We start from the raw sequence: 27,535 nt of genomic DNA on the forward strand, positions 1-27,535 counted from the left end.
TAAAGTATCAAATAACTAGCCATCTATTATAGATGACCTTCATTCATTTTCAACATCTGATCTTCAAGACAAGCAAACCAAAATTAAAGTAAACAAATTAAAATCAATTTTGTGTAGATGTAAAACGTAGTCACACAGAAATTTACCATACATACATAACAATTCTATATATTACCTAAAAGCAAATAATCTTGTTCACGAAAATGTCAAACTATTCCTTTCACGCAACCATGGCATACATACCAACCTGATTATTTTATTCAGTTATGATGAAGCATAAAAACTGACATTGTTAATTGCTGATAGCATTAATTTTCTTTCTGACCAATGCACTTTGAAAAAACAATACATTCAAGTTATAATAGGAACGTCCCAGGAGACGTGACGGAAGCATTAATTTCAGACCAAACCCACCTGGAGGCCACATGATATTGGTCATATTTAAACTGACTACATAAAAAAATATTTGATATGAATCACTTATAATGAATGTAAATATGTCAATCATGCATTAAGTTTGTAGGATGAGCGATATGAAGTGCATCGGTTTGGTCATTCATTAGCTTTTGTACAGCGACTACAGTGCTACAGTTCTGTACTTTGTGGTTTGTTCAGAGGATCTCTGTGAGGCCTGCTGTCATCAGCAGTTCCCTGATCTGTGGAGTGAGTGAGAAAGGCCCATTGTGTTTGCAGCAGTCATTAACCTCCCTCATGGGCAGCAACAGTTAATGAGGGGGTTGATCTGGTGATATACAGTTTGTGACTCTCGTCGCAAATAATTGACTTTTGCCATAGAACAATATCCATTTTGGTTGGCTTTAAAAAAAAAAGTAAAAAATCTACAGCCATGCTGTGAAGCTGCACAAGTTGAACGCTGATATCCACCTGCTAACATACTGATGTAGGTTTACTATATTATTATATAGTATCACTGAGGTTGGTGGGATTAGTATAGCAGGTTTGGTTAAAATTCAAAGTATTGGACAAATTCAGACTTTTACTTGATGGTGGCCCTCGATAAAAAGAGGTTATTAAAGTTATTATAATTCATCCTGAGGAGGACGTAAATGTACGAAGTTTCTTAGCAATCCAACCAACAGTTGTTGAGATGTCACTTAGAACCACAACTGTGAAGGAAAAGTCATGGGAGCCTCTGCTGCACTTTGTGGTTAGTGCTATTGAGCAAATGTTGACAATCGAACACTCAGAATTAAGATGGTGAACATTGTAGACATAATACAAGCTGCACATCAGCATTATCATTGTGGGCATGTTGGCATGCAGATCGTAGCTTTTGGCTTAGTGGAAGTTCAGCCTCATAGAGTTGCTGCTTTGACACTAGGAACAGTAAATATGTGCTGTAATTATCTGCCTCTCTGTCAGTAGCTGACAATGCAGTGAGAGAATAAATATAATAACGAGGGCCTTTGCCATTGGGTCACATGAGAGGGAAGAGGACTGACTTCCTGGGACTGACTTCCTGTCTGTGTTTTGTGTCTGAGTGTGCTGCTTTGAAATATAAGCTCATACAAGTACGACATTAAACCCTCACACCACCTCTTATCTCCGCCCTCTTGTGCTTCAAACTCCGTTATACTGGAGTAATCCGGCTTCGGAAACAACATGCAGGGACATACATTTCATCAACAACTGCCAAGGTCACCTTGAAGCCGGCATGGTAGCGACTTTTACCTCTTGAACTTCTCGTCAAACGTTGCCCAATTGTGTGCTTAAATGGGTAAGCATCTGCTCCCATTGTCTGGGAACAGATAAGATAGCGTGGCTCTCATGGGACACTGCATTTTTTTGCACATGTCCCTATTATTTCACACATACACAACATGTATGGCGCACAAACATTGTCTATCGCTAGAGAGAGAGAGAGAGAATCTTAGTGCTGAGCTCGTCTGAATGAAGGCCCTGACCTAGGCTTACACTTGTGGACTCTGAACAGGAGATAAGATTAGATCGAGCCCCCGGGTGCAGCTACAATATGCTTAAACAGTAATACAAACTCCTGGTCGCACAACATGAAAAGACACAATTCATTTTGACTCAATTAGCTGAGTTTCTACACATTTGTTAAATCTGTAAATACACAGATTTGGTGCAGTCGGGCTGTAAATCTCACATCTGAACATCCAGTGTAATCACTCTGGTGTCAGGTTGCACAAACTAATCAATAGTAATCACGTTGTCCATTGCAAGGTTTCACTATTACTAATGCAATAATGATAGCGCTTACTTACTCATTGTGTTTTCTGTGCACTGAAAAGACATGCAACGTGATTGTGCTTTTTACGGTTGATGTCCTAAGATAAGAACTGCACACTTGTACTTTCTTAAACCAGACACAAAGAGAGAAGGTATACACTATCTGAATATTTGTATGCCCGTGTGTTCATTTGCCACAAAGACCCTGTGTATGAGGTTGTTGAACTGGATCTCAAGCAGACACACACATGAGATCCAGTTGAAGAACTTTGAACTCTGCACTTCCATTTAACTCTATGCCGACCTGTCTTTATCTAGATATACCTTCATACCTTACTTAATTTGAACAATGACCAATAAATTACATTTGATAATCAAATACATGTGTATAAAAAGTACACAATCACTCCTTCATCACCCAGTAGTTTCCTGCTTGTATGCCTCCTGTTTATCTTCATTCATACTTTGCCCTATCTCAACCTTTATCTGTACTCTCCTCTGCACTGACACTGATTTATCAGGGTTGTGTTTCAAAGGGTGAGCACTGTCGTGTCATTGGCTGACAGCCTGACAACACCCACCCAACCATTGGGGTGTGACTGGGGGGAGGAGGAGAGGGTAGAAGGAGAGCTAACGGGGGTTAAACAAGACCTTTTTCAGTTGGGTCACATGGGAGTTTAGAGGAACGAGGACTGACTTCCTATCTTTTGTTTTTTTGTGTCTCTGAGTGAGCTCCTATGAAATGTCAGCTCATACCAGTATTACATTAAACCCTCACACCACCATCATGACAACTTCCACTAATGTCTGCCCTCTTGTGCCTCAGACTCGATCTAACTGGACCGAACAGGCTTCTGAAGCAACATGCAGGCACACAAATACCAAGGTCACCTTGAAAATCAGCATGGTAGCAACCAAGCAGAGCGTGTCTGTTCATTAAACGAATCCAAAAATAATTTCTCTAGAGACGAGTTAATGAAGAAACATCGTTTCTTTCACTTTCTTTAAAAGGCTCAACATCTGCTGTGACTTCATGAAGGAGAATTTAAATGGTCACATGGTTGGATGAAAGGGTTATTGATAACAAACTTTTAAGCAAAGACTGTTTCTATTGTAAAGGATCAGCGGAAACTGAGGATCAAAGGAGTCTCAGAGTCATTCAAGGGCAAAGATCACAAATGTAATAAACAAATGATCTTCTGTGTGATTAGTATCATATTTATAGTGCTATACACATCAAGTATTACAAATGTATTTCCAAACTGGATCATCATAGTTGTGATAACGTCTCAAAATCGGTCGTTAATGGTAAAATAACTCAAATAAGCACAAAAAAACATCTAAAAAAACATTATGCTGATTTGACAAAGTAGCTGTTGGGTCTCACTGAGAGTTTTGCTGAATTGACAGTAGTCGCCCATCGGCAGGATGTAAAAAAAAAGCTGACGATGGGCTATTTTTGGCGACAGTTCTGCCAAAATTTAAAACAGCTAGTGGAGGAATTGTTTCGATCTTGCAAAGGTTTCATTTCACCTTTAGTTTTTAAGTAAGTTCCTGTTTCTTTGACAAAATAATTATATATTTTATTCACCTGTTTCTTTTACGTCAGCACATGACGTGTGTAGGTGCATATGTATATTAATCTCACTTACCGGTATCTTTATTTTCATATTACATACATATTTCATTTTCTCGGAACAAGTAGCTGATGAGCTGGCAGCAACTAATGGGTCCAAATATAATCATAATAATACGAATAGATCAACAAGGGAGAAGCAGAACGCATGCTTCAAGTGATGTGATCTGTTAAGATGGACTATGTAAGCATTATAATTCTTAAATGGGTGAATCTTGCTTTTAGCAGCGTAAAACAAGCGTTATGAATTTTAGCATTTCCTTGAGATCTGTCACAACCTGGAGCAGACATCTTGGAAATGTTATGGAAATCACATGACCTGTCACATGACCCACCAAGATAAGATGTTCTTAAGATGATCTTCTGGATAAACGTGACAATTTGCAAGATTTTCAATCCGTCTTCCCGTCTGTTAAGTCGTCGAAGGAGGTGACACGATGGTGATCGAGTCGTATGGACCACTGATGAAAGTATTACAATATTTATACATTTTCAGTATTACAAACTGGGCGTTCCTGTAAATAACTGCTGTATTCCAGCGTTTCTTCATTCTACACAAACGTGTGTTTTTCCCCCCAATGTTTTCACTCAAATAGAAATTATGAATCAATCAGGACTGAAATCTTGATGATTGCTACTTCAAACACTAGATGGAGCCAGAGTCTTTCCCTTCTGTTGGGACTGAATCGGTGTGAGAAGACAAATCCATTGTTTTCATATCAAACTGAGTTAAAACAATATCGAATAGAGAGTTAAACTCAAACACTTGATCTGTTCAAGTGTGAAATACTGAAATATTCAACATTGATTTCTGACAAACTGGAAGGTCTATGACAACTGTGACTTTAGGAATCTCAGATCCTTGAAACAAAGACATTTATATTGTCTTAGTTATGCCATGTGGACAGATGTGCAGATATTTGCCCAGTTTCAACTACTTTCTACCAGAGGAAATCAAAAGTAAACTAGAGAAATAAAACTGCTGACAGAGATATCTGTGGATTATCTGGAGTCGCCCAATTAAGTGATATTCACCTGCATTGGAGTGTTTGCAAATAAACATATCTTTCCAACTCTCTGCATTTAGATGCTAGTAGATTGTTTATTTTAATTTAGGGGAACAATGTAAAAATGATCGGAATTAAAGTCCATTAAATACATGTTTATCCAGGTTCACAAAGATACAATTGTTTACCGTGTCCTCAGAACAGCAGAGTAGAAAATACATCACTTTAACAAGAAAGGACTTGCCTCCATTTGAGGTATAGAAATTCCCAAAAACAGTCTCGACAAGTAGATGTCTTGTTCACCCAGGCGTCTCACATCCATAGACCCGGTACATAGTCCACATATTATTAGAAGAAGATTGAAAGACCCAAAAGCATAACAGAAGCTTTCATCGCCCTGAGAACAGAGGGAGTTGTAAAGCCCTTTGAGGCTAGAGATATGAATATATAACGCTAAATCAATATGCACAGAAAAGCTAAGGAGTTACTCGGTAAACTTTGATTTGGGGATCAGTTTTATTTGATTTTTTTCCACTATCTGTTCGTGGATATATTTATATTAAGTAAAAAGTCCTGCATTAAAAAAAAATATATATAAATGTACATAAAAGTGCTCAATATAGAATTCAGAGCATATTTGTGTATTGAATCTTTATTAATGCATCATAATTCATGAGCTCATCATATGTTCTGGGTCTGCAGCAACTTGTAACTGTCGCTATCACATAAATGTAGCTTAATAAAAAGGACTACATTTCTCTATGCATCTGAATAAATGTATAAAGTAGCAATAAAAGTACCTCAACGTGTACTCGTCATTCATATACATATATATATATATATATATATATACATATACATATATATATATACATATACATATATATATATACATATACATATATATATACATATATATATATACATATACATATATATACGCATATATATATATACATATACATATATATACGCATATATATATACACATAATACATATATATATATATATACACACACACACACACACATATATATATATATACATATATATATATATATATATATATATATATATATGTATATATATATATATATATATATATATATACATACATACATATACACACACACATATATATATATATGTAGAGGAGTGTATATCATGTATTTCCGTTCTTTTTTTTTTAGTCAGTTTCACACTAGTAAAGAAAACTTGAACTGAAACTTGTCTGCTAGTTGTGTGTGTCTATGTGTGTACATGTGTGTGTATGTGTGTGTCTGTGTGTGTGTGTCAAGCCAAAAGGTAAAAAGTTTAATAAGTTCCCACGAGAACTTTCCTATCGTGCGTCTCTTTCAGGAAGCTGTGGCTTTGACTTGCGTCTGCTCACATCTGCTCATCAGCACAACGTGTGTGTCGCTATACCGACTGTGTGTGTGTGTGTGTGTGTGTGTGTGTGTGTGTGTGTGTGTGTGTGTACATTTTGTTAGACAGTCAGAAGTCACCCCACGTGTCAGGTGGCCCAGAAGGAAACCCCACAGGAAGCAAGGTCAGGCCCAGAGAGGTCAAGAAAAAGTCACACTGCTTGCTTTCGGCGACATATTTCAACTCTCACAACGCCCCGCCAACTGTCTGTCAACCACAGTCTGCACCTAAAGCTTTCAACTCCATTTTATTCAGGAAGACAGAAGTAGTGCGACTGAAGCAAATATGCAAAAGTTGACTGTGAAGCTGAGTTAAACCCGCTTAAAATGTACAATCATTTCACAATCATTTCCCAATAGCTCTGACAGTTCACACATTCAAAGCTTCATTCGAATACTAAACAGAAATATGAGTGGTTGACAAAAAAGAAAGAAACATTTTCTATTTAATAAAATTCACAGATGGAGGTAGAGAAGATTGTTGTTGTGTCTTCGAGAAAGCAGGTTTTGCAGACTGATCTTCAGACTCCAGCTCAAGTGTGCACAATCTGATCCACAGAGAGCTGCAAGCACGGCTCCTCCACTCCACTGTGAGACACGTGAATACAGCATTAAACCTCTCATTAATAATGCGACTCTACAGTCAGGTGCAGCCATGGATAATGTGAGAAGTTGCATCCTGATAGACAGACGTTTCACACAAGCATTGAATGCCTTTAATCTCAATGGGGCCGTAAAACGAACACGCAAAGACTAGAAACCCTCTTTGAGATTGATCAAAGTTAAACGGCAATGGCACAAACACACCTGAGGACATAGGTCACACAGAGGATGCAGAGCGGCTGGTGGGCGCCAGGCCTGGACTTGGACGGTCGGACGCTGGGGATGACGGCGCTGTGAGTCTCCACCCAAACGTAACCTCCACCTCTCACCAGCATCCTGTACTGAGCGCTGACCGACTGGCTCTTAATACACACTGCGGAGACAGAAAGAGATGTGAAATGAGATATGCACAGGTCTGTAATGTGTGTGTGTGTGTGTGTGTGTGTGTGTGTGTGTGTGTGTGTGTGCATCACTTCTTACAGTTGAGATGGTTTTTGGTTAAATTGTTTATGTCCAGCGTGTGACAAAGGTCGTAGATGGAACGGCCCAGCAGCTCCTCAGTACTGAAACCCAACAGCAGATTCATTCTGCAAAAACACCAACACACAAAGAAGAAACGTTATTCATTTAGTTATCAACAATACTACAAAATAAACAAGTCTTTTAGCATCACCTGATCACAACTCTTCCTTGTTACATGACATGGAGTTTCTTTTTAGTCTTAAAGTCACAGTCTTTCACTCCTGAGTTCAAGTTAAACACAAGCAGTGTCCCACGACATGAGCAATGTAACACTACTTCCTCTTTGGGTTTATTTTACAGTTCTCTCTCTCATGTCATACAAACTGTAGGCAGAATCAGAAGATGTTAAATAAAGCATACTTACAGGATGGTTGGTAACTGCACAAGGGCTGAATAAATACACACAGTTAAGTTAAAATAAGCTGGATCTGCGTATACATTTGTGTAAATCACCTCTGGTCACAGAAGGTGATCCTCATGTCCATGCTGTGCTGGCTGGTGAAGGTGTTTGCGCTGAGGAGTGTGTGTGAGAGGGGCAGAGGCTGGCAGGTCAGCAGCAGGCAGGAGACTGAAGACGGGGCCACGCACACCTTTGCCCGGCCCTGACAGTGGAGAACCTAGAAGAAGAGCGAGCGTTGGATCAAAGTGTGATGAATACAATCTGGTATTTGGTTGTGTTTCTTACCAACCTTCCACGTCGCTGACTTGAGGTTGGCGCTTCTTCCTCTGTGTGTCAGAGCGCTTTTTATCCTCATGACAAAATCCCGCTTTGCACCGCAGCAAACGTCCTCTAAAAAAAACAAACGAGCAGTTTCATAAACTACAGGGATAATAAACCTGCTCAAATCTGTGGGATCTCCTCAAAAAAAAATCACACAACCACAGAACATCTGAACACAGATTCTTATTGCCGACAATCCTCGATACTCAAACACACACACACACACACACACAGACTCACACACCTGCTGTTAGACGAAGATTATTTCTGATTTCTTCATGGTCACAAGGGTGAGTAAACTCGAAAATATTGTGTCCCATCAGCTCATTCTGCCAGAGAATATACCATTACACAGCATTCACATATAGATGTGTGTGTGAGTGTGTGTGTGTGTGTGTGTGAGTGCGAGTGCGAGTACCTGTGTTAAGCCCATGTACTTGCTGACGTTGTCAGACAGGTAGATCATGTCTCCCTCAGTGGACAGGACAATCAGAAATCCCTCCAGGATCCTCAGGTACAGGTTCGTCTCCTCCGAGGCCTCGACCTCCTCCGTCCCTTTCTCCCCCTCCTCACGTCCTCCATCACACTCGCCACGTTCCTCTCCACCATTCATCACTCGTCCACATTTTACTTTGTGACTAGCCTCTGCTCTTGTCCGAGTGTCCCCTGAAAGTTATCACCCAATTACAGTCTACATATTCAGAAGGTTCAGTATTTACCGGACCTATCAAATTTCCCTGAAATAAATACAATACATTTGTTTTGTATGATTTTGAATACACATCCTTCAAGCAGTGATGGTGTGATATGTTTGTCTGAAGACATAGAAGCGGCCCCTCCCTTCCCTTAAAGTGTGTGATCTGTGTATGACGGCTGTTTCTACCTGTGAGCAGCGTGTGCATGCGTATGTAGCTGAGCGTGAGGCGGATCACCGAGGGCTTGTCCAGGTGAGCTCGGACAGACGGTTGGAGCGGCAGGAGGCGAGACAAATCTTCAAACACCTCAGACTCCACCCGCCGCCTCCTTCTGGCGGCATCACGGCTAATCGCCCTGCATTGGACAGGAAAACGCACAATAAAGCCACCATAAAGTCCCACTGAATTATTACAGACAAGTCCTTTATATGCACAAGAGATACAAACACAATATTTATATGATATTGTGCTTTAAATTGCAGCTTAAATCTCGTTCTAATAAACATAGTTGTGTCTGTTTCGGTGAAGGTTCATTTAATGGTTTTCCACCAGAAATTCAACGTCGTCAAAATGAAAATGGCGAGGTGCCTTTACTTAAAAACTATTGGAGCCACTTTACTTTTAGTTCACTTCACATTTCGCAAGGAAATACTGCACATTTACTTACTTTTGAGTGTACATTTAATATCTCTAACTTTCATTCAAAATCTTGCTTCATCATGAACTAAAAACATCACTTTACCTCCAAAACATAAACGTTTGCAGGAACTGCAGGAAGATGTTTTCAGCTTCATGACACATTCTCATATTATCTGATGAGACTGTTAGGAAATGTAGAGAAGCATGAAATCTCAACCGAGATGACGCTTGTGAGTTATGAAATCGTCAATCTTGCTTACTGTCACTTTTGACACAGCAAACTTTTACAGCTAAAACCTTTAACTTTTACTTCACATTTTGACTTCTGGAGTTTAAAAAAAATATTTTTCTCTGTTTTGTTGTTGTTACTTTTAATTTTCTGAATGAATTTAAATGGTTCTTCCATCACTTATGAGCAGATGTGCAAATACAGTATTGCATTGTGGTCAACATTGAAGTGGTCTAGATGCCTAGCGTGGCCACTAACGCCATCTTTGGGCTCGCCACATCATCCCAGTTACTGACCAAGCCAGAAACAATTAAATCACAGCCCAAAAATAGAAGTTGCCCCGCGGCAACATGCAGCTTTACCTTCTCTTCTCCTTGTCGGCTGTCATTGCGTCCAACGGGCGTCTCTATCCGGCGTCATGGTGAATGTTGGCTCAGAATAAAAGAGATGGAGGCAGTAGGAGTTTACAGCGCAGCAGGAAATCTCCCCGCTACAATTTGCACCATCACAGGTAGTCTAATTAATCAGAGAGGCAATTAGAGGTGCCAAATGTCACAAGGCGAGTGGATGACTTCAACAGCGAGTGTCTCCTCTCGCCTCCGCGTGTGCATCACCTACCGGGCCTCTAAAGCTGAGGCACTATATGATAGGTCAGCTGGCTAGGAAAAGCATAGCCCTCCCCCTTCCTCCCTCTCCTCCTCCTCCTCCTCCTCCCCCTTCACTTCTTCTTTGAAGCATCCCACAGAACAGACCTGCCTCTGTACAGCGGCAGGCGGCGAGAATCGATAAAAAAACAACGAGGGAGGAAAGACGACACAGAGGAGTCTGGGAGTGATGTAGACAGCTCAGTGTTTTATTGGAATCAGACCAGACAGGACTAGCCCGGCTGTTGCACTACATTTTGGCACAGAGTAAGATAGTGTGACCAGGAACAGCCCTACCCCTGGGTGCACAAAGCTTCACTACACACCGACTCTACTGCACACAGAGCAACCAGCTCGTCTTCAGATCACTGTACAGTACACGCGACAACAGTCCTTCTCTGTGTGTGCATGTGTGTGTGTGTTTGTCAGAAAGAGAGTGAGAAGAAGAGGGAGGAGGCAAAGGATAGAGTCTGTATGTGGTGTTTTGCCTGTGTGTGTGTGTATTGGAAATGAGAGGTAATTCAGCTGCTGGTTTTCCACATTTCTTTTCGCCCGGCTGTAACAGACCTATGATAGTATAGTTATAGTATTATACACAAAGGTTTCCTCCAGATACACTTTACAATAATAATAATAACTATATAAAAAAAAAGAAAGAGAGCAATAAGAATGAAAAGACATTCTCGAAAAAAAAGCAAAAGTCAGAAAAGCAAGTGGTTTTGGCTGAGTGAGACGGCTGCTGGAGGCAGGAAAGGGGAATTGGTGCTTTGGAAGAGAGGGGAAGGAAAGAGAGAGAGGGGTCGGGGGGGGAGGGGGGCGGCCGAAAACACTGATGGTAACTATAGAAACAGAAATACTGAGGACGAAAAGTCACACACCGACAGGGAGAAAGAAAAATCACGCATTCGCACATACAAATATGTACATTCACGGGAAAAAAAAATAAAAAGACGAAGAAAAAAAAAAAACGCCCACGGGCCAGCACATTCACGCTGGCGGGACGGACACTGAAACTAGCAGATGGATGAAATAGCTGGAAACCGGGCTTTACGCTGCTACACAGGCCGCCTGTAACACTCCGCTCCACATAATTAGTTGGATAGCCTGTAACTCGTAAGCTCGACATTCACTTTGTACACACGAGACAGGAGCGCGATGAGAGTTCAATCATACCACGCAAACCCCGCCCCCCGACACACACATTTTGAGGAGAAAAGAAAAGACAAAAATAACACTTGAAGAAACAAATAAAATAGATAGATAGTCAGGGTATTGCACAAATATTTGGCCCTAACTGCTCCACAATAAGGACAGTAACAACACAGGTAGGGTGCTTGTCCATGCGCCACCACTCTCCTTTACTAGCAGACAATACCGACACAATACAGCCACTCAACACAGGCGATATATATACAGGCCTCTGCACCCAGCACCCACTGTACAGTCCTGGTGCTGGGGGAGAGAAGCAGTGTCAGTGTGTGTGTCTGTGTGTGTGTGATTTGGTTGTCTGAGCATGTGCAGTGAGCGTGTTTTGAGTCAAACTCGGGATTGTAGTGTTTTGTAAATCTACATTGAAAGAGTGCAACGTGGGAATGTGTGTGTGAGAGCATGTGCAGCCGTGTATATTCATAGTCATATTCATATTCATATTCATAATAAACCCAGGCAACAAGAACAACACAATGCAAGTAAAGAATATTTAAAAAAAGTAACAACAACCAATAGCTTAAAAGTAAAGGAGTGGCCGTGTGTGTGTGTGTGTGTGTGTTTTGTAAAGGGATTTATGTTTCTACACATGTATGAATGTCGGCGATGTGTGCATACATGCGTGCCAGGTTTAGTGTTGTTGGATACATGTGTGTGTGTGTGTGTGTGTGTGTGTGTGTGTGTGTGTGTGTGTGTGTGTGTGTTAGGTTTGCGTTTCCTCGGGGGCACAGTAGGAGAAGTCCTTGAACTCCTCCTGGTTGATCTGTCGGATGATGGCCTCGTCCGTCGGCGTCAACACGGGGTCCTCCTTGGTGAAGTCCTGGTCAAAGTTATTCACATCACGCTTGGTCTTCTGCAGAGACACACACACACACACACACACACACACACACACACATACAGGACGTCAGAGGAGGAAAACTTTGCTCTCATCTAGTGCTTCAAAAGTGACGTTAGAGCGACCCCTTCTGACCACTGAGACTCACTGCCTTCTCTGTGGGGAGAACACACACACACACACACACCCACACACACACACACACACACACACACACACACACACACACCCACACACACGTGCCAGGACTCCAGACTTTAACTTTTCCACTGGTGTCACTGGTTCTACAAACGTTCTCCGTTGGCCACGCCAGCACATGATTTTGGTCACAGCCTTTTATTTTGTTAAAAAATCTCCTCGTTTCCATTTTTTTTGTCCAATAAGCAGCATCATTTTTGGAACAAGGTAACAGCTAAAGGTATTGCGAGTTCAACCCCACTAAGTGCATCATGCACAATTTATTTATTCTCACATAAACCCCCATGTGACACGAGCGCACAGACCAGCAGCTTTTCTGCTCCGAGCTCTGGGTTTGTGACACGTTTGAGCTTGAACCTCCCTACGCACCGACACTCGCTCGCTCATCGCGTTGGCTTTGGAGGCTTTGCAGGCGTGGATGGAACAAACAGGAGTGTGTGTGCATTGTTCTCTACGTACGAGGCAACTCTTTCTAAAACAAACCCTCCCAGTGGTATTAAATTATTCATCGTTAAGTTTCTTGTAGAGACTGTCCTCTTATCTTCGCTTTTCAATTTTATTGTGAAGTACTGGATGATCGTACTTCCTCAGACATAGAACTCGTGAAAATATTGAAGATTAACGTCGAGCCCTAATTTCTGATACCACAACTAAACAATAACCTTTTGATCATTTACTTTGAGGAATGTAAATATGTTTTCACACAAATACCCTTTTCAATATTTAACAAAATAAGAGCAATTCATTGAATGAATGAGGGCTTAACTTTGTGTTTCCACAAAGCATCCATAAATTAACTTAACTTATTAACATTTCCTTTCTTTCCAATACTAAACATTTTGTGCACTGTTCTCACCACAGAGGAGTGTTCACAGCCGGACAACAACTTTTGGATGTCATGAACACACGGGAACCAATAGATCGTCACAGTTCAGTCTTGTCACAGTGGTTCACACTTAATAAAACATTAGTGTGTGTGTGTGTGTGTGCGTGTGTGTGTTGTGTGTGTCGCTTACAATACGGGGTTTAAAGGGCGGTTTGACTTTCCTCTGCTCCAGCAGCACCCAGTCGATCTCTCTGAAGAAGGCGTGGGTCTTGATGGCCTCCTCACAGGCTTGGCTCACCACGCAGCCCAGACGCTTGGCCGGGTTCTTGGTCATGAACTACACCACAAACAAACACACACAAAACACACATTTTTGATTTTACAATTGCACCAGCATTGCACGCCGGCTCCAGGAGGCCCGGCAGGAATTTGCCTCCCCGGGAGAAATCAGTTTTTATTATCATACATATTTGTTTCGTCGTGATTTATAATCATCGTGTGATTGAAACATCCCGTTTCTTTTTTTATTCAACTGTCTTGCAACATAAGCGTGTGTGGAGTATCATGGTGGGACACGCACACAAGCGCACGCCGTGTTGCCAACTTTCTCGCCGGACTTTTCAGATCCGTTTTGAGCAACTTAAAGCTCCGAGGGAACTCAGTCAGCGGCTCCTCCGGCAAGCGGTGGTCACGGCTGAATCCAGAACGTTCAGCCCTGAACATCATTTTAAATGTGAGCCCAGTGTGATGCTCGGCAATGTGGGATTAATACACGTAACACAGCAGCCTGTCAAAACCAATGCAGCTCTCCAAACTAACTCTGTGTGTGTGTGACACAAAGAGAACATACATTTACACCACAATTCATAATTAATCTGTAATGTAAAGCCTTGTGGGCTGTTTGCATGTGAAAAAGGTCCCAGAATGCATTTAAAAAAGCATCAATCTAGATCTTAATTACAAAGAATTTCCCCACCTGCAGTCGGTTAAGCCCCAATGTTTACGTTGTGTTTATTTGTCGCTCTGCTGGTACGAAATCTCATCCAGATCTTGGCATCTCCCCCGAAAATAGCTGTTTTATTTCCCTCGTACCTGCAGTCCAGGTAGGCTGCGTGCCCGCTGACCTACATTAACTGTTCAGCCGGATCCGAACACTCAACGCGTGCCACCTATCGTGCCCGCCCATGGATTTATGTTGGCGTGTGATAACACAACCCCCCCCCCTTTTTAGGACGCTCGGCTGTGGTTTCATCCATAAAATGAAGAGGACAGAAGCAGAACGAGGGGTTGAGCAAAAAGCATTTCAGTGCTAATAATAGAGCGAGGCATTAACGGCTGCGTGGGACAAACAGAGAGGCGTAGTGGCAGAGTGATGAAACGGGTCAGTGGAGTGCTGGTGTTATTTACTGCGACTGAAAGCCGCGTCTCTTTTGTTCCGCTGTCTGTTCAGTATTGTGAGAGCACTTTGGTTTTCATGATCGGATTGTTATGACTTTAACCTCTTTGACTGACTTTTTTGTTATTCTGCTCGGTATCAGAGCAAAGAGACGCGTAAGACCTCCGTGTTAAGTGCACTTGCACTGAGTTTAATTTGTTTGCGTGCAGCTGTGACGATAGAAACATGAATGATAGTGCACGCCAATGACAACCAGAGCACAAAGACCGACGCCGGATGGTCTCCAGTGAAACCTTTTCGGCGTGAAGTGAACATTTTGGAGCTCACAGTCATTTATGTCATAAAGCAGCACGCCGATTCGAAGTGAAAAGTCATGTTGACACCTGGCTGAGGTGAGCTGCGAGGTTCCATTGAACAGTTGTTGCAAAAGCATTTAAACGACTCCATTTTAACATTAAAATATAGCATTTTAAATGGCGTTGAAACAGTGATATGTCACTTAGTTTGTGCCTCTCGTGTGCTGTCATGTCACGCATTCTGATGTATTTCAAGAGTCCGCTTTTGATTTTTTTTTTTTGAGCATCTGGATGAAAAAATAATTCCATCTGTCGCATCATAAAAATATTTTTTTGCGTGTTTCCCACTTCTGTTTTATAATCGTAACAAAATGGGAGCTGAGGACGGTAATCTGCTCGCTGAAGTAAAAGAACGTGAACCAAACATTAAGAACTTAAGTTATATTTCCCCATATTTTTGTGACTAAACAATTTATTTTTTGTGTTATTTAAAAATAGTTCAGGAAATATCTTCACAAGATTTGTAAATGTTGGGTTTTTAAAGAATCCCTGTGTATTTATTGCGTAGCCCTGTAACTCACATTCAACCAAATTCTGCCCATTTTTATCTTCTTCTGAATGATTACTGGAAGGTTTTTGTCTAAACTCAGTCTAACCGAAAGATTTTCTTGATGTTAATTTGGTCATGAAAAGTCTGAAAAGTCCATGAATACCAAACCCATTACAGTACGTTATCTGATCGAGGCGAAATCTACTAAATTAAACTATTCAAAAACAAAGGGATTTCCCCTCTGCCATGGAAGCCTGCGAGCGCCTGCTGAAGAAGAGGATGTGCACTTTTGAAGAGAACTCATTAGCTCTAACAAAGCAAATCTTCTCGTACCGCTCTGAGGATGGAAACGGCTTCTTTGCTGAGCCACACGGGGTAGAGGACGTCGTCGTGGAGAATGGACTCGAACAAGTCGTCTTCGTTGTCCGCCTCAAACGGAGGCTGTCCGGCCATCATCTCGTACATCAGCACCCCGAGGGCCCACCAGTCCACAGAGGCTCCGTACTCCAGCTCCTGCAGGATCTGAATCCAACGACAGCACAAGGGTTCAACACGAGAGGAAATACCGTAACGCAGGCCCATCGGGGACAAAGGGCTCGGTTAGAAAAACGCGACAGACTCCAGGTCCACAGTTCTCAAACGACCAGCCAGCAGGAAATACGGCACCCATCTGGCTGACATGTTTTGTGAAAAAAAAAAAAACCTCTTTCGCAGATTCCTTTGAGGATGAAATAAAACATTTATTGGAAGAAAAACTTGAATTATTAAAGAGCCACATCAGGATGGTAAAATCTAGTCATGGGAATAAACTGCATTTAACATTTAGTTTACTGTGAAGCAGTAGAAAATAATCAAAAGTAAAAGAAAAAGTTATTATTTTTGCATCTAATTGAGGAAAAGATCAAGGTAAGATAGATTTTTTTTAAAGACAGTAAAGGAGACAAAAAAAGGAAAGGGAAAGTTAGCTGAAAAAGATCCCTAAGATGGTTCAGATTGATGCAAGATAGTAATTGTTTTCATATGTAATGAATATTTAAGTACGAGTAACTGAAGCTGAAGAATGTGTCACTTTTTTGATTGATAAGAGGATTAAAAGGGAAACTGTTAAAATAATGAAATATTCAGGATAGTTTTCTAAGATAAAAACGGAAAATAACACACGCTAAATTACGCTCACCTCAGGGGCGATGTAGTCCGGCGTGCCACAGAAGGTGGTGGTGGTCACTCCGTTCTTGATGCCTTCTTTGCACATGCCAAAGTCCGCCAGCTTACAGTGTCCCTCTGCGTCCAGCAGGATGTTATCCAGCTTCAGATCCCTGGGAGACGAAGGCAGAGAGAATTAGCCCCATCTGGTTTCCACGCCAGTTGGACTCGCTGAGAGGAGTGAGCATGCGAAAGTAAAGTAAAACAACAATGGGAGAATCTCCACGAAATGCAATTGAAGTGTGTAGTGTGTCGTCATGCACCCTGCAGCATGTTCCTGGTGAGATAATAGTTTGTTAAGTTCCTTAATAGTCCTCGAGTTAAAAAAAAAAAGGTCACAGAATCGGAATTTTAAGAGGAAGCTATTTCATATTTCAAGCGTTTGAGTTTTCCCAAAGCGATCATTTGCTGAAACACATTTAAAAATAAAAAAATAAAAACACCACCGGGGCGGTTTACCTGTAGATGACCCCGTTGCGGTGCAGGAACATGAGGGCGGAGGTGACTTCGGCGGCGTAGAAACGAGAGCGAGGCTCGTCAAACTTCCTGGATCGCTGAATCTGGAACATCAGGTCTCCTCCGTTCACGTATTCCATTACAAAAAACAAACGGTCCTGCAGAGAGAGGGAGAGAGAGAGAGAGAAAGAGAGAGAGTTATGGGTCAGAGAAAACAGAGACGAGCCGTCACGCCCGTGCGTGTGTTCGGCGGTCCGTCCTACCCGTGTCTGGAAGCAGCAGTACAGCTGGGTGAGGTAGGGGTGTCGGCGGGCGAGGGCCAGGATGCGCTTCTCGGTCATGGTGCAGTCCACGTCGTCGTCCTGCAGGATCACGTCCTTCTTCAAAACTTTGACGGCGTAGACCTCCTCCGTCCCCTTCAGCTCCGCCAACATCACCTGTTTCACGGATTGGAAATTATCGTCGCGCATGAACTTAAACTGAAAACTGTTGGTCTGACAAAAGACTTGGGTGAACTTGGGATGACTTGATGGACGTTCGGGGGACGCAAACGAAACACTTACTCTCCTTTTGGCTCTGTTTTGGTCTCCCCTTTACAGCTAAATGTTCAACTGCGTGTTGCTAATTTTGTCTGTCAGCTGCTTTGTGCTGTTCACTCAAGTTCTCATTCCCAGAGCGTCAAATACCGGCACTTTGTCGGGCCCCCCTCGGCATCCGATACCCTTCCACGAGGCGCCGTCCAGTGCCTGCGTGAGACGCACCGGGCTGCAGTAACGCACAGCAACTACAACGTAAACTGAGCCGGCAGACACTCAAAGAAGTGCAACGACTTTGTATGAAGATCAGAAATACCCGCACGGAGGGAGCGGGGTCAAACGAAACACGTGGCTTCCAACCGAGAGGTCGCCGCTTGTGCCCCGTGTGAAACCAACTTCGAGTTACAAACAGCTGTTTGTGTCCCGTGAGTTTGGTTTCAACTTTAGTAACAAAGTCGTTTAAAACCAACTGGCGCCACGCGGCCCTGACAAAGAGTCAACGTGTGACCATTTGGGGTTGAAACGCGTCGACCGTTTCATCATTTCATCAGAGATTTCATTTAGTTGTTGCTGAAAACAGCCGCCTGCTGCCAGAAAAACAATAACGAGAGCGAGAGAGAGACAAAACAGTGAAGTTGAGTGACGCTTAAAGGCTCAGTTAATATAAAAACATTCACAAGCTTTAATGTTATCCTCTTACTGAATGTGAGCCAGATGTTTCCACCATGTTGTTTGTTAATGTTTTTAAACTAACGTAATAATAGGAGAGGGTGTGGCTTGCTGTTGGCTTTCTGTACGCAGAAGCTGCCTCCATACGACGTGATTGACTTGTGTATTGTTCTATTCTGGTCCCCAAAAACACTGACGTCTCTTCTGAATAATGGGAACGATGATGATGAACAGGGTGTCAAAAGAACAAATCAAACACCCTGTTTCAATTATGAACATAATGAGCAGTAAACAAACAAACACTGTCAAACGCCTCCGCCTCCGCCGCGGCGTCGCACCTTTCCGAAGCTGCCTTTGCCGAGGACCTTGATGAAGTTGAAGTCCTTGAGGCTCCTCCTCTGGATCTGTCCGTTCTCCCTGCCTGCCGACGAGGAGGACGAGGAGGAAGAGGAGGTGGTGGAGGAGGAGGAGGAGTGTTGGGGTCCCTGCTGGTCGAGTGACAGCGCGTCCTGCAGGCGCTCTATCTGTGCCAAGTCTGTGGGCGTCAACGGAAGAAGAGCAGATCCGACATCAGCGAAAACAGGCCGACTGCCTTTTTTTCCGGTCTCTGTTTTTAAATTTTTGGATTTTATGTTGCTCATTATTTGTGATTACTTTTCAATAAACTTTAAAATGATGATCACATCCTCTGCTGAAACCTGTGATGACTCAGTTGCATTATCCCTGACCAGGGTGATTAAATAGCATCAGTGTTGCTGTTGTTCATCACCGTTTGGCTCCATGAAGATCAAAATGGGAATCGTTCCACAAAGAGAAAGTTAACTTTCATTTCTCGGCTTGCAAAGTGTGAGATGACTAACTGTGACAAGCAAATGGTGGTGGGCGGTGGGGGATCATTCTTAGATAATGTACGTCTAGTCTTATATATACAAGGACAATAACACATTCAACTACTTACTTCTTAAAAGGAGCAACAATATTATTCCTGAAATGGAAATATTACCTCTTACTGGTAAAATTAACACATTCAAACCACATGCTGCTAAGAACTCATCTCGAAGGGCTTTGAAATGCCTGTTTGTGTCAAATCTGTGTTTTCTGACGGTGTGTGTGTGTGTTGTGTTCAGTGTTACCCTGCTGTGAGGGGGAGGTGGGGACAGCTGGCTGGATGAAGCTGTTGTCCTCCGTCTGGGAGAGCTCAGGAGGAGACTGGGGAGGGTCCTGCCCTGGAGTCAACTGGGGGAGAGAGAGAGAGAGAGAGAGAGAGAGAGAGAGAGAGAGAGAGAGAGAGAGAGAGAGAGAGAGAGAGAGAGAGAGAAAATGACTTTTTCAAATCAGAGAGCCAAATCTCAAATTCACAAAACCATAAATTGACTTTTTAAATGTTAAACTGCGGACAGACAGACCAGGAAGTACCGTCTCCACAAGGCTCTGATCGGGCGCAGTGCCTTCTAGCACCCCGCCGCCACTTTTTGTAATCGTTTTAAATGAGAATGAAGCGTTTCGTGTGAAGCTTTTGAGTTGGTGAGCGCCTCACGTTTTTACAGGCGCTCCCTGAACACCTCACGTTGAAACGGATTCAACTCAAGAGCATGAAAAGCGCCCGGTATGTCCTGTGTTTTTTACTCATTGTGGTGACTTTAGCTGGAAATCTGGAGGTAGCATCTGACAAATAGTTTGTAAGAACAGAAAACAGCAGATAAGTTGTTTTCGTTCACTTAAACTGTGCTTTAAACTGTTCGGTCGCGTACAGTTCATGGTTTGCTGAGCAACAATAATAAAATGCAATATACCGCAAAACAAATCTGCTCAGGCAACCAAAAAGCAGTGCTTTGTAATTCTAGGAAAAAGGGATAAAAACACAGCTGTAATAATATATTCAGAAAAAAGTAGAACCTCGTTTTAATAAAAGGATCAAATCCCCTTTTAAGACTTTTACATTTCTTGTTTGAACTGCAGAATCTGATTCGATATCAGCGACGCGAGAAACTCTCACGGGTGTTAAAGATGGAGACAGAGCATTGTTACGTGTAATGATAATGTGTGTATGGTCATTTAAAAACTGTTAAACTGATTCACTTGTAGTAATTTGAGCTGGAACTGAAACATCTTCCTCCTCGCTTACCTTCCTCCTGCGCAGCGCGGTGTTGGAGATCTTGTCGGGCGTGACTCCCAGGTCGGCCAGGACCTTGGCGATTCCTCGGGCGTCCACGCCGCAGTTAGGGGCTACATTGCTCTCACACCGCCGGTGCACATTCATCTTACAAACTGCGTGACAACAAAAGCACACGGGAACGGTGCAGGTTGAACACAGGGAGGCTTTCTGGATCAAACACTGGACTTTAAAAATGTTTTTGCCTTGTAGTGAAAGACATCAAGCTGCGCTGGAAGGTGAGATCAAGAGCGAGCAGGTGTCCTTCAATAGACTGCAGAGTGTAAAAGCCGGCTTGCTCATGGTATTTTATTTTGGAAAGACATCGTTTCTTAAATATATCAAATAGATTCACAGATATGATTTTTTCCAAAAGTACACGTTGCACCAACATGTCAGTTATTGAAAGATGTCAAAGTACATCAGTAACACAGTAAACATCATGTTGCTGCAACTAATTACTTAATTATCAACCAATTCGTTGATTATTCTCTTAATTCATTGCCCAGTGTATAAAATGTCATCACATGTTCGGAAAACTGAATTGGCGGCCACATTACATTTTCAAATTATTAATTAAGCAGAGGAAAAGCACAAAATCCTCACATTTGAGCGGCTGCAGCTTCCTCAAAACAGATATTTTTTGGACATTTTAGCTAGATTGAACAATTAATAAAATCAATAATTAATTATAGAAACTGTTCTAGACAGATACTCATGGGATACATATGGCTCCAAGAAGTATTCCCTTTCTTCTGCCGGACAAGAAAACATATCCTGTTGGCATTTATTATCAAACTGTTAACTGGGGAAATGTTTTTTCATTTAATTGTGACTTAAAGTGCTTTTACAAGATAAATAAATTCATTCGTTTCTGTGTTCACAGCCTTTGACTTTAAATACTTTATATGCCTATTTATGCTTCGAGGTGGTTGCGAAACACAAGCGCCTCTAAAGGCATCCCGTGTGCCCCGACACTCTAAATTCCCCACTGCACATGAACTCACCTTTGCACTGCAGGCCCTGCCTCATGAGGCCCCACAGCAGGGAGCCGCAGTGGTCACAGAAGGTGGGGACCTTGTAGTTGTGGATACTGAACTTATGGGGCATGTTAACACTGAACCGCTGTGAGCCCACCTACAGAGGGAGACACACACGCACACACAAATACACACACACACACACACACACACAGTGTTACAAAGAGGTCACTGTTGCATTATTGGAGAAATAATACATGCGGATCAAGTGTTGCATGTTCCCTTAAGTAACACCGATTTATTCACAGAGGACCTGAACGGTGCCCATGTTCAGTTTTTCCTATGTATTTCATTTTTACCAACAATACTCGCTGTTTGCGTGTACCTCTTCCGGTGTGTCCTCCTGCTTCTTCATACCGGCACACTTGGTGATGATGAGCTCATGGCAGCGCTTGTGGACGACGCAGGTACACACTGCAAGCACAGCGTCAACATGAGGCGCTCAGCAATGATCAATCTGGTCAAATACATTTGGGTTTAGGCGGTCAAATGTGATAGTCAATACGTGATGATGTTATCACTAATGATGTGTCCTCGAGATTACATGGACCAGGGAGAATAACAGTTATGTTGTCGAGGGCTTAGATATATTGTTGTACCAAGTGATGCATCGATTTAGTGGTTGAATGTGACTGACGCTTTAAAAGCGGATATATGATGTAACGGTGTGATGTAAACTTTCTTAAACAATATAATAAGAGTGTTCTGAAGATGCAACCAATCCTACGCATAGATGCTACAATTATTGTTGCAATGTGACGTGTGCGCAGGTTGAATTGAGAGGTAAAAAGAGCGCCGGTATCAGATTGATACTATAAACCAGTCACACCCAAAGACTCAAGATCTTGAGTGAAGCGTTCTCTCTACTGACCAGCAGGGGGCGACTCCTACGGTTGCGAAAAATACATTTTGGTAACTTCTGTTCATTGCTAACGGAAAACAAAACAAAACATGACGACGGCCGTATTCCAAGATGTCGATGCCTAAATCACTGACTCCTATACAGTCTTACAACTGTGGTTCTAATATTGAAAGACTAGTGTTACTTTTGTTTCACGGGTGAGAAGGAAGATCAGTCTGTTAACGCCGTCTAAATGCATTTATTTGGTCTCAGTTTACACTAAATGTTTCTGGTGAGTGTTTCATCAGCGTACGGCTAGTCCCGCCTTGCTCCAGCGTTACGGCTGTCGGACTGAGCGGTGACGAGCTCATCTACACAAAGTATGAAGCGCGCGTCCTCTGATTGGTGCTCATGCTGAAAAAAACTATGTGAAACAAATCTATGGCCCAAGTAGGCAACACAAAACAAAGGAGCGATTCTAGTCCGCCATACAACGACACTTAAAGTGCTGATATGTTCTCAAGATATTGTGTTCATCGGGGGGAAATGTTTAAATAGTTTTTTTGTAGTCACGCTGGGATGAAAGTGCGCCCTAGAGCCTCAGTGCCGTGTGGGCACAGGCGCTTATTTATTAATGAGGCGGAAATGGCAGTAAAAAAAAAAAAGGTCAGGAGCTTTGGTTGAGGATAAAAATGTGCTCTTCTCATGGTTTTATAGATCAGGCTAGTTGTGAGATGAGCCGCTGTGTTTTGTCAGGTTTGGGAAACACGGCCCCGCACTCTTCGGATGAAACATTAATATCGGACGGCCGAGTAAAACCCGCATGACAATGTGCAGTGGTATGATTGTGAACACATAAGTTGAGTAGCACTTTGACTGCCAGCTGAATGATCAGGATGTTCGCTACCACTGAAGAAAACTGGCTCAGAAAATGAAAAAAAACCCTGAAATTCTCGTGATCATTTTGAATAGCAGATGTTGGTGGTGTAATGCAGGTCATCTGTGGCTCTGGGTGAAGGTGGCTTGAGACCAAATCACAGCTGTCATTCAGCAACATGTAATCCCTCTTGAGTTCTCGTGCTTAAATAATAAATGACGTGCGGGGAAATTGGAAGCCGCCAGAGAAAAGTACTCACCCTGACACTGGTATCCCTGCTTCCCCAGCACGCCCCTAACAGATCACACACAGAGGAGGTTGGTCCGAGGGGAACACGACAGCAGGTACGTTGTTGGGTTCGAATGTGTGTTGTTGGTGTTGTTGCCTACCAGATAAAATCTCTGCAATGTGAGCAGTAGGTCGGCTGTCTCAGGTAGGTGGCCATGAACTTGTGTCCATTGACTTGATGGACGCGTCTTCGCACGGCGCCTTGTCGCCGGCGAGGGCCGATCCGCTCTCGAAACACCCGCTCCTCATTCTCATTGGTCCCAGTCGCTGTCAGGTGAACACACACACACGCACACGCACACGCACACACACACACAGACACACACAAGTTCAACAACACAAAAATGAATCCCCGAAAAAGACATTTCAGACCATTTGTGTTGCCGAGTCAGTCTTAAAAGAGCGTTCACACACATTTGGAGCAATGTTTTCTCAGCGCCCATTGATTTAACTTTCTGAGACACTTCGCAGAAATACGGATGATTTGCATCCTGTTGATTGACATGTTTAATCATTTAACAGCCTCTCATCTTCCTCCCGCCCCCCATCCCTCACTCTTCCTCACACACAAACACCCCACACCTACCAGATGCCTATGCATACGTATGTGTGCATGCTATTTATACCTTCGTGTGGGCACTAAAATGAAGGACAGCATATTAAAATACTCCTCCTCCTCAGCGAGCGCCATAAAACCAGCCGTTTCCTTCCTCGGTGCATCTCCCCGGAAAGATAAATGCTTTCCGAGGGTAATCTTAAAACAAGAGAACCACCTCCACACACACTCCCACACACACACACACACACACACACACACACACACACACACACACACACACACACACACACACACTCCTTCCCTCTGCGCTCCTGTCCTAGTTTGCCTGTCTTTCACACTCCCATCTCTCTCCTGGGTGCGTTATAGATGTGGTTACTGTTGAGTTCGATTACAGACAAGCTGTCCAGGGACCGTGTGTGTGCGCGTGTGTGTGTAGGAGTGTGTGTTTTTGTGTGTGTGATGGTGGTGTCGGTGAGAGGGGGGAGACAGCTTAACAGGCCATTACTGGGATCACTTTGTTTTACATAATACATCATCCATCTGTCCTGGACACACACACACAGACACACACACACACACACACACCACACACACACACACAAGGAGAGGTGACGAGGCATAACAACAGTTAGGAGCGATTGTCGTGGAGACAAACGTACTGGTCATCTGAATGACCAACTGGGAGACAGTCGTCCAATAAATAAACACACACACACACACACACACACACACACACACACACACACACACACACACACACACGCAAAAGATTCAGATTTGACAGAACCGTGGAGGAGACCAGCAGACAGCGAGGGCAGGGGAGGAGAAAAAAGCTGAACTAAAGATGGTGATTAAAACAAATGTTACGTAAACATTTATAACAATACAACCGCGGCCGGTATTCTTTAGATAATCTGTTGAGATTAAAGGTGGTCTAACATAGGAAAATGCAATTTCTTATTATTGATATGTGTGTGAAATATTCAATGAAGTGCTTTGAAGTATTGAAATTGTGGATGAAGTTGAAGCGGCTCTTCAAATATGGATTAATCTGTGAAATAATCTTTAAAGATTTGATAAAAGAAAAAAGGTAGAAAAGGCTACTCAATAAATATTGCATTTTTAAAATATAACATTTGAAATGTGTTTTATTTTGAAAAGTGCCATATCACATTATCAATATCGTGAATATATGATCAACTTGTAGGAAACACAAATTATGCAATAAATATATGTCAATAATTTCCAAGTACATCTTTAAGGTAATTAACTTCGATAAATACAAGATATTGCATTTTTAAGTGCTCATTTATGAAGGTTATCTTTGAAGATTTGAGAAAGTGAATACAAGATTTAAAGGGAACAGAAAAGGATGAAGAAACAGAGAGGGGGAGACTGCAGATGGTCAGATTAGGTCAGATTATTATCTTTATTTGTTTCTTGAGACCAACAGATGTTCAAGGAGAGGAGAGGAGAGGAGAGGAGAGAGGAGAGGAGAGGAGAGGAGAGAGGAGAGAACTCTTTCCAGCCTCTGAAGCTGCAGAGAACAGATTGCACCAGGGTAAAAAAAAAAGATGTCTGCTAAAAATACCACCTCTTCCTCTCGTTCTCACCCTCCATCTCTCCATCCCTCCTATCAGCACACACTCACATGTGCACGCACACACACGCACACACACACACACACACACACACACACACACACACACATTTGTTTTTATCAGCATACATTAACATCACAAGCTCTCCTGCCAGCTGAACTCAGGGAGGAAGTTCAGGAGTGGGTGGGGAGTGGGTCGTGAGGTCACCACAGAGTGTCCAATCATCGATGAGGAGGGCAAGACACGGACGCCTGAGTCTGCATGTGTGTGTGTGTGTGTGTGTGTGTGTGTGCGTGTGTGTAATCCATGGCTCAATCTCACCTACTATTTTAAGAATCTACTCCTTCTCTCTTCAACCTCTACTGCTCTCTACAGAGAAACTATACTGCTGCATATATATATATATATATATATATATATATATATATGTATATATATATATATATATATATATATATATATATATATATATATATATACTGCAAAGTAGAGAACAATTTCTATTTATAACCAGGTGTGAAGATACCCAGGTGCAGGTGAAAGCCACTCTTATCGTGCAGCATGTGACTGAGCGTGTGTGAGCACAGGGCTAATTGAGGGAGCTGTTTCCATGTTTAATGAGTACAAACAAATAGAGGAGAAGAATGCATTGAGAGAGCAAGAGAGAGGAGGAGAAAGTTCTATGAATTCTGTTATGTAACTTTCTAGGAAAACAGGAAGTAATCTTTCCATGCACGCCGTGTTTGTAATCGCAGACTAACCGTGTCATTGGCATAAAATGGAGTACGTCGTGTTGGTCAGAAACAAGTGGAGACCACAATATTAACGTGTTAACAGCATTTAAGATGTTGCTGATTTACTCCCTACTGTTATGGAGTCATGTTTGTGAAAATGTTAATTGTAGCTACAAACCCACAGAGAATTATTGCTGACTTTGCATTTTTCTTTCAGCCCTACGCAGGGTTTTAAGCATCTTTCAGCTCATTGATCGGGTTTATACGACCCAAAACTGCAACGGTTCTCACTCTCGCTGCTCTAGTCGTCAGCTGTTTTAAGGGAATGAAGCTTTAATAAAGTGGTGCACATGGGGAAACACTAAGAAGCTAAAAGAGACAGATATTTCCCACAAAGGTTGGGCAAAACCAAGCGAGAAGCTTAAACAGAAGTGAATATCTGACTTAAGAAGCACGACTCCTGTTGAATGCTGATGTTTCTCAAATGGCTGAACGTGGAAAAGTTCACCGTGTCAACTTTACCTAAAGCTCTACTTTCCTCCAGCACGTGCCTGCGTGTCTGCATGTGTGTTCAGATTGTGTAGCAGTGGTTTCCTTTTGGTAAAATAGTGTGGTGGCCGTACCTTCAGTAGAGGATCCGGACAGATCGATGACCACGTACACCCTCCCCTCCGGCTCCAAGTCAATCTGCAACACACAAAGCAAAAGAAAATCAGTGAGCTGAATGTTTCATTTCTATCCTCAACATCCCCAATTCCTCCTGGAATCAACATCACATCTACATCTGACATGTTATCTGCTTAAAATATTCTTCTAACAGGGCTTTGCATTTACACCTGGTGTTGATACGCATTGTGGTTGTCTCCAATCTGTCCTTGTGATCTGATCTCGATGTGCAAATGAGGCAGCGGGAGCTGGCAGACTTCAAATATGT

General features: G+C 42.5%; 2 protein-coding genes across 2 annotated transcripts in view; both read right to left on the bottom strand.

Moving 5' to 3' along the window:
• Positions 1-6,796: 6,796 nt before the first annotated feature.
• On the bottom strand, positions 6,797-10,279 carry epas1a (endothelial PAS domain protein 1a). Its single transcript, XM_068583649.1, has 9 exons — positions 10,054-10,279; positions 9,012-9,178; positions 8,547-8,794; positions 8,373-8,457; positions 8,097-8,197; positions 7,861-8,024; positions 7,366-7,472; positions 7,090-7,258; positions 6,797-6,870 (listed from the first exon to the last, which is right to left on the bottom strand). The coding sequence occupies exons 1-9, from the start codon at positions 10,077-10,079 to the stop codon at positions 6,816-6,818; spliced, it is 1,122 nt and encodes a 373-aa protein (XP_068439750.1). The 5' UTR covers positions 10,080-10,279; the 3' UTR covers positions 6,797-6,815.
• A 244-nt stretch (positions 10,280-10,523) lies between these two features.
• Positions 10,524-27,535, bottom strand: part of prkcea (protein kinase C, epsilon a) — a 31,065-nt gene continuing 14,053 nt past the window's right edge. The window contains exons 2-15 of the mRNA XM_068582579.1: positions 27,225-27,288; positions 23,809-23,974; positions 23,679-23,713; positions 22,027-22,115; positions 21,669-21,798; positions 20,635-20,777; positions 19,643-19,745; positions 18,848-19,044; positions 17,568-17,741; positions 17,308-17,462; positions 16,823-16,961; positions 15,979-16,167; positions 13,594-13,740; positions 10,524-12,394 (exon numbers count right to left, since the gene is read on the bottom strand). Of these exons, the coding sequence (XP_068438680.1) occupies positions 12,245-12,394; positions 13,594-13,740; positions 15,979-16,167; positions 16,823-16,961; positions 17,308-17,462; positions 17,568-17,741; positions 18,848-19,044; positions 19,643-19,745; positions 20,635-20,777; positions 21,669-21,798; positions 22,027-22,115; positions 23,679-23,713; positions 23,809-23,974; positions 27,225-27,288 (1,881 nt within the window). The 3' untranslated portion in view covers positions 10,524-12,244. The remainder of the gene's footprint in view (positions 12,395-13,593; positions 13,741-15,978; positions 16,168-16,822; positions 16,962-17,307; positions 17,463-17,567; positions 17,742-18,847; positions 19,045-19,642; positions 19,746-20,634; positions 20,778-21,668; positions 21,799-22,026; positions 22,116-23,678; positions 23,714-23,808; positions 23,975-27,224; positions 27,289-27,535) is intronic.

The sequence above is a fragment of the Clinocottus analis genome, unplaced genomic scaffold (genome assembly GCF_023055335.1).
Source record: "Clinocottus analis isolate CAN_PGR_092001 unplaced genomic scaffold, fCliAna1.0.p SCAF_19, whole genome shotgun sequence".
Lineage (NCBI taxonomy): Eukaryota > Metazoa > Chordata > Actinopteri > Perciformes > Cottidae > Clinocottus > Clinocottus analis.

What these genes read in the sequence shown, in the direction of transcription:
- epas1a (XM_068583649.1), bottom strand. Translation starts at nt 10,079, where the DNA reads ATGACAGCCGACAAGGAGAAGAGAAG. An exon ending in AGTACATGGGCTTAACACAG is followed by an intron (nt 8,458 to 8,546) that starts GTACTCGCACTC and finishes ATTCTCTGGCAG; the next exon opens with AATGAGCTGATGGGACACAA. An exon ending in AACCAAAAACCATCTCAACT is followed by an intron (nt 7,259 to 7,365) that starts GTAAGAAGTGAT and finishes CTGTCTCCGCAG; the next exon opens with TGTGTATTAAGAGCCAGTCG.